The sequence below is a fragment of the Trachymyrmex cornetzi genome, unplaced genomic scaffold (genome assembly GCF_001594075.2).
Source record: "Trachymyrmex cornetzi isolate Tcor2-1 unplaced genomic scaffold, Tcor1.1 scaffold92, whole genome shotgun sequence".
In the NCBI taxonomy this organism is placed as follows: domain Eukaryota; kingdom Metazoa; phylum Arthropoda; class Insecta; order Hymenoptera; family Formicidae; genus Trachymyrmex; species Trachymyrmex cornetzi.
In genome coordinates, this window is record NW_017300267.1 from 233849 (window position 1) to 241451 (window position 7603).

The 7603-nt window shown below is 36.0% G+C and overlaps 2 protein-coding genes across 3 annotated transcripts in view; both read right to left on the bottom strand.

The window, feature by feature from the left end:
- LOC108769612 (uncharacterized) overlaps nt 1-1831 on the bottom strand; it is a 26064-nt gene extending 24233 nt beyond the window's left edge. Inside the window, exons 1-2 of the mRNA XM_018520658.1 lie at nt 1754-1831; nt 360-928 (exon numbers count right to left, since the gene is read on the bottom strand). Of these exons, the coding sequence (XP_018376160.1) occupies nt 360-919 (560 nt within the window). The 5' untranslated portion in view covers nt 920-928; nt 1754-1831. The remainder of the gene's footprint in view (nt 1-359; nt 929-1753) is intronic.
- Nucleotides 1832-3675: 1844 nt separating this feature from the next.
- On the bottom strand, nt 3676-7537 carry LOC108769533 (protein-L-isoaspartate O-methyltransferase domain-containing protein 1). 2 transcript variants are annotated; one of them, XM_018520554.1, is made up of 6 exons: nt 7239-7537; nt 6958-7032; nt 5345-5673; nt 5150-5284; nt 4831-5082; nt 3676-4729 (listed from the first exon to the last, which is right to left on the bottom strand). In XM_018520554.1, exons 3-6 carry the CDS (start codon nt 5649-5651, stop codon nt 3735-3737), a joined length of 1689 nt encoding a protein of 562 aa, XP_018376056.1. In that variant the 5' UTR covers nt 5652-5673; nt 6958-7032; nt 7239-7537; the 3' UTR covers nt 3676-3734. The 2 variants fall into 2 exon arrangements, with proteins under 2 accessions (XP_018376056.1, XP_018376057.1); XM_018520555.1 differs by lacking the exons at nt 6958-7032; nt 7239-7537 and adding an exon at nt 6866-6951.
- Nucleotides 7538-7603: the final 66 nt, after the last annotated feature.

The window sequence follows — 7603 nt, forward strand, 5'->3', positions numbered from 1 at the left end:
TATAATAATAATATAAATATAATATTAATACAAATAATATACATATTTGTAAAAGAAGATAAATATCGCAAAAGCGAATATAACTTCAGATACATAATAGCACAACAAAAATAAATAATTATAAAAAGGTAAAACGCAATAATGTACAATTATAATTTAAAAAACTATATATAATACATAAATATAAAAATAAAATAATATTCAAATATATAAATGATAAACGAATCACTCTCAACTGTTTATTTTTTAATTTATTAAAAATTAATGTAATCATTTTCATCTACAATAGATGCAAATATGCAGCATAAAGTGTCAGAATAATATATTTTGATGTATAATAAATAATATTATTAACTTACGTATAATCCGCAGAGACGAGACAGTTACCCGCGAAGGAGCAGTCGCGTATGGTGCAGGACTCGGGATTTGGATGTTCTTCAGTCATTTCGTAAGTCACATTGAATCCATACACGTCGAGCAGATCATTCAATACCCTGACGTGATTACCCTCGAGTCGATCGAGCTCGAACTCGACTACCAAGAACGGCCTGAACGTTCTCAGGCGTTGATACTCGAAGACGTTACCCTCGGTCACCTCCTTAACTAAGGCCGCACCAAAGTTCATGGTCTCGGACTCGTAGTACGCATATTCGGTGAAGCGGAGCCCCTTGTAGACATAGAGCTGCGTCAGGTAGACGACAACGGAGCTGTTAGTCGACGGGATGTCGGACACGTCAATCACCCAACGACACTTGATCGGAATCGGAAAGGGTCCGGGGAAATTCGGCGTGTGTATGACGCCTCTAGGGCCTGCCAAATGACCACCGCAGAACGGGTCAAAGTTCATGATGACATCCGACAGGTTGAAGCAGAAGAGACACAGGAAAAAAACACCTGACACGATAGCCTTCATTTTCATTCTTCAAATCTATAGAAAAATATCAAAATCAGTATTAATTAATTAGTAAAATTAATTGATACATTAGAAAAGATTATATATTTATATTTTGAGTTCTTAGGAGCTTTTAAAAAAGGCTGCAAGTCAGAATTTGCTACAAATATTTTGTTTCATGCATTTATATTTGGCACAGTAGAGAGAATATCATGTGCATACGATATTCTTCAGCTTGGTTTCATCAATGTATTTAACATTATTCTTGGTTTAATTTACTTTTCATTTTTTTTCTCATTTTGAGAATTAGAGAAAAACGTAAATAGTAAATTAAACCGAGATTAAAGTTAATCTTACATTGGTGGAACTGAAATTAATTTTTAGAACTAGAAAAAGATAAGTTAGTTGAACCAAGATTAAAATTAAATTACATTGTGATAGAAACGGGCATTAGGCTCGGTTCTCCACTAATCTTTTTTAATTTTAACAATTAAAAAACGTAGAGTAAATTAAACCGAAATTTAAGTTAATTTTACATTGGTGGAACCAGGTTTTAAATTTCGTATTTGTAATATTTTTAAAAATTCATATATTGTATAATTTATATTTTTACAAAATTTAGATAATTTCTTGGTAAATAAAAAATAAACAGAAATAATTGGCATAGAATTGTACGTATAAAATATAAACTTATTATAACATTTTTGAATATTCGTAACTCAACAAACATTCTTAAAAAATTTCTTGTTCAATGAAATTCGTAGCAGAAATCAATTAGTTTCGAAATATGTAGTGAATTGGCTATGATGACCTAGATGATGTCCGCGTAAACACACGTCGGCGACGCGACATCTTCCTCACCTTATCCGTGGCTCGAGCGGGGCGTTATCGCGACACCTCCAAGTAAACGATCGCACGAGTTGCCTTCTTCAATTTCGTTCAATCGGCTATCATCCGCTGGGTTTCTGTCCACATCGACGGTTCCCCGGCATGACGATGTCGATATCCCCTCGCGCAGGAACCAGGGATGTTGCGCTCGGTCAGGCTTACCCGCGAACCGAATACCGCGCAAAAGCGCGAATCTTGGGAGGATGTCCGACGCATCACAAATTTCTCGATCTCGACTACATCATGGACTACACCGTCGAGAAATTTGCGAGGAACGTGAAACGCGATTTACAGCTGGATAATTTCGATGAGAGGATCGACGATGAGAATGATGAGATGCGCGAACGAGCAATAGATACACTTCGATATACCTCAACACGATCTTGCGCTCTGATGCTGATTACTGATCTCCCTTGCTTATCCCACCCTCTCTTATCACAGATGCGTGACGTCGCGCGATCTGCCGGGCTGCTGTAGGGCTGTTGGCGCTAGTCTCCTCCACCCCGATCAACCCCAATCTGTTCGCGCGCATCCACTCCACATAAATTAATCTGTGGCCTACATGTGTATTGGCGCGGAAGTATTGGTATCGTTGTCAGAATACGATTAGGGCAAGTTCAGTATGAATAATTCAAATCTTGGCGCTGTCAAGTATAAATTAACCGATGTCAAAAGCGATTTACATTGGCTGTGTTCAGCAGAGAAAGCAACTTTGCAATTGTTGTAAAATTCTTGAATATGATTGGTTCATACATTTAGATCCAATGAGGAACTAAGGGCAAGACCAATCATATTGAAGAATTTTACAACAGTTGCAAAGCTGCTTTCTCTGCTGAACGCAACCATTGACCGCGTTCAATAGAATGTTTATTTTTGAACTGTTTGAGGTTTTCTTCGCATTGACTGAATTGTATACTTTTAGATCTAAAGGAATATCTTATCTCAGCGAAGAAAACTTTTAACAGATGCAAGATAAACATTCGACTGACGCGGTCAATGTAGATCACGGCTTGACATCGAATCTAATTAATACCGAAAGCATGACCTTTCAAAGTGGATTAGGAATTTTCTTACTTTTACGGTCCTATCTCCCCTCGATTCTTTAATTAGATCTGTTCTTTATCGATGACTCCCTGAACTATATTTGCTTCATCTTAATTTATTCAATTCAAGTCTTAGCGCTGCCAATTATTAAGTAATATAGGCTGTGTTCCAAGTTTATAGCGCTGAAACTTTATAGTTTATGTTATGTATAGATTCTTAGCATTGACAGTAATTTTAGAATACAGCTGTAGACAACTTCTGAAACTTCTGACACAGTTGCGATACTTGCGATCTAATTGATATCAAAAGCGTGTTCTAAAATGGAGATCAGATATGTTTTTATTTTTATAATCTCTTTCCGATTCCTTAATTTTTCTTGATTCGTTCCGAATCTATAAAGTTGAATTTTGGAAAGTAGTTTTTAAAGAATATCAAATTTAATCTTGACACAGACACTTCGTAGGAGAGATATTATATAAATAAAAGATCGTATATATAAAATTATGAGACTTTAATCTTTTTAATAATTTTATCCCTAAATATTCCAATTATACATGTACAGTTCTATGTCTTATTTCTATTCATTATGCAAAGTAGGAGATTAAAAGAAAAGTTTTGCCGGATGTAGGAATAGATAATTCGAAACTCAACAAAAGGTCGTATGTCAATTGATTCATCGTTAGCTGCAGACCGCATAAAAAGTATATCAGTAATTAGTTAACTAGTGTCGTAAGATACGAGACGCGAGAGAAGTTAATTTTGAAAACATCACTCGGGATATAGAGCACTCGTGTAAATTACGTAAGTCCGAACGAACGCATACGCGAGAGAAACAAAACATTGTAAATTCATTGCGTAATAAAAATGTATGTATTTCTTTAAATAAGAATAATATATAACGATTATTTGCTTACAATTTCCGATTATAATTCATATACAATTTTATTGAGAAAGGCAACGGTAACTGTCCTATCTTTTCCTTCATGTAAACAGCAAACGCCTTGCTATCTGTATAGTGTGCGACAGTTACTTGTTTGCCAGTATTAGAGCCGACTTGCCATTTCGCCTTGCAGTACGAGGCGCTGCACGATTTATAAATCGCGATCTCGGGTAAATCTACGTCCATCGCGTCGCCTGCGTCCGTAGTATCGGTGATGTCAGAATCAGAGTGATTAGTGTTCGAACTGGAGCTACTTTCATCATTGCTGAAATTTGCATCATCCACTATACCGCTATCCGTTTTTTCGCGTTTCGCAATTTTCTTGCGTTGCATGAAAACGCTCTCTTGTTCGCCGTCACTGTCGCTGTCGCTATCGCTCATATTAGAGTACGCGGCCACGCTGGATTTTTCCGCGTTTCTTTTACTCCGTTCCTCCGCTCCGTTGTGGTTGTCGTTCGTATCTGTGCCTACAGAGGAACTGTGACTCGTACTCGTATCATCCATACTCATACTTGAAACAGTGCTTTTCGCGTTGGATTTCCGCCTTTGCTGACGTACAGGGAAATCCGTATTCACACCGATATCTCGAGTACTCTCGTGGGTATTGTCCGAAACCCGTTGAGTCTCTCCACTATCTTCACCGTTCTGATTCGGTTGCACGACCGCCCGTACCAATTGCAAGCTCGTCGTGATAGCTTCTCCAGGTTGAACGTCAGCGAGACGCGCATTTAATAAAAAACGTGCTCGACCAGCGAGTTCTTCCTCATCGTCGGTAAAATCATCAGAGTCAAAAATAGGTATTACAAAACGTCTGAGGGTATCTTGTTGCTCAGTCTGCCTTTGATGTATTGGTGCTACAGGCTTCACAGTTTCGAGCTCGGGGTGCTCGTTCAAGATATTGTGACGTAGATGATGTCGGATTCTACCACGGCACAGTTCTTGCAGAGATAAGGGATTGTACTCCGCTGCAATATAGAATTTCGAATACAGTGTAAATTATAGCGTAATCTCATAATAGCGTAAATTGTCGAATAAACATAAAATATTGTTTATGACATATACGTACGTAGATGAAACAAATTGTGTTCCGAGGACGGAGGTACGACTAGAGTCGCGAACGATACGGGAAGCATTGTGTTCTGTAACCATGTATTCTCATCCACTCTTTGCAAACGTAGTAATTCATCCTTGTAAGGCATTACTAATATACCTCCAACGCGTACGAATTGCTTAATAAATGCCTCGTGACTTTCAGGACACGCTGCACCACAATATACTCTGTCATATTGTCTACCTGGTATGAGGCTAAGACAATTTCCTGTTGGATATTATTATTATGTAATGTTTGATTGTCATCTTGCTAACATTCAAAAAAATTATTTTACCTTGTATAAATATAGGTTCACAGAAATCAAACTCATTTAAAGCCAATGACGTTTCCTTGAATTCCTCCAACCTTTTGTATGCGTAACTTAAACAATCTTCGTGCAACTCAATTCCATGATTTGTTCCATGTTGTTCTGGAAAAGATACAAAAGATATACATTCGATATTATTTTTTAAAACAGCAATTTTCTTACTTATTAACAATCCTGCCATTGTGCTGAGGTAACCAGTACCCGACCCAAGATTCAGAAAGCTTAAGCCAGGTTCTAAACTTAGTCCTTCCAATACTTCACTATATATACAGGGAGCTGATAAATGTATATTTTCATGTTTCCAAGCTAAATCCTTATAAGCGCTTTCTCGATATTCAGGCAAAACATAGTTTGCTCTATCTATAGCTCTAAAAACTTGTTCCACCTTCTTCGTTCTGATATATTCCGATGCCATTAAATTATCCACTAATTCATCGTTGTTTTGCCCACAACTTATAGCACCTCCCATGTTTATTTAAATATTAAGTATTCTGTAACAAATAAGTATATATTAATTTATTACATTATACAAATAATTAGAAAAAAAACAAAGTTTATATATAAAATACAAAATGACTTGTTTGTAAACAAATCTAAAGATATTCGTATAAGCCAATAAGAGTAATATTCCCTAGGCCTGTCTTTTGTCGCTGTATTAGACTACATTAAAACTTTCTATCTTATATCAAACTTCAAATATATATCAATTTTAAGTATGACAAATGTATGTACACTAGTTTAACCACAAAGGACAGATTTAACTCACGATATTAGGTTGCTTCAAAATTTTTCTTATCCAAATACTAATCATTAATTTAAATAAAACTTTTTAAATCTTTCTAAATAGAATATTTAGTATAATAAGATTTATAATAGGTTACTTGACTTACTTTAATAATTAACAGTGATTTTTGAAGAAAGTAAAATTTCTTTATCCTTATTCTTTTGATAAGACAAGCATGTTCAATTCCTTGATGCAATGATATTAAACTTATTCCTTTTTGTTATTTTGTAAATTATTTTTAAATAAAATATTCATAAGTAGATATCGTTAAAATCTAAAATGTTGATGGTTTATTAAAGAAAATCATGATTAAACTAAATATAAATAAAACAATAGATAAACAAGAAAACACTGGCACAACTGGCTCAAATATCCTTGCTTAGATAAATATTTGCTACAGCAAAGCAAATAATAAGCAGATAAGTAAATAAATAAATAAATAAATAAATAAATATTTACGATTATAAATAATCAGCAATAAAAAATTTATATTTATAATTATATTAACACATATGCTATACACAAAAAAATATTGGCTCAGAAGTAATTGGTTCTGACTGAAGTAGAATTAATTCACGGTGAGTTATGTAGAAAGATTATTTAAATGTTTTCTATAGTTTATGTAATATTGATTAGTTATTGCATTATAGTTATTCAGTGTATTTTCCAAATATTGAAAGACAATATGGAGAGCTAGACGGTACAGTTTCGAGACATTGCCTTAAAAATAACTTGCTAGGTCAAAGTACATACGAATATATGAATATATAATATAAAAATTTATGTATTAATAGCACTATTATGTTAATCCAGTTTAACGTTTCAGTGACTGTTAATTTGATTACTCATGACAACAATTTGTTGACGCAATCAACGATGTCGCGTCCTTCCACACTTACTTTAAAATAACGGACAGCAATAACCCGCGATCTGTGATGCAGAAGGTACGCAATATAAACTTATGTTTATTTACGATAACATTGCATCTCACCTCTCACTCTATCTCTCTCTACTTCCTCTCTCCTTCTTCCGTCCCTCTCACTTACTCTCACTTACTCGAGCGAATCTGCAAACACGATTTAACAGATCGGTGAAATCACGGATTTCGCTAATAGGTTCGAGAATTATCTGCCAACGTGCACGCTTTACGATTTTCTAACAGCCGCGTCACGTTAACGCGTTACATGGGCACAATGCGTAACGTTAAAGCTGCGTGACGACACGCGTTAACGAATTGCGACACTGATCGAGAAATTCACAGATTAGACTTACCAAATCAAAACACAACTTGATATCCCTGACGATGACAGCAGATTAGTGGAGATGAGCTGATAAAACGGAAAGATCTGTTCGACGCCGTTACCTCGATGGCAACGTTATGCGTCGGCATATTACAACATTGACGACGCGACACGACGTACTGCCACAGTACGGACACTCCACGGCGGCACTTATGTTTTTCTTTCCTTTTTTTCACAACACGGAAGAGTTCATCAAGTCCATCAGCTGATACTGCAAAACATGTCAAACCAAGCGCAGATCTCAACGCTCCTACGTCCTACGCCATTGGGGCAAAATCATAGGGTGCGTTCAAGCCGGACAAAGCGACTAGTCTGCTCGCCGAGCCGATTGAATGG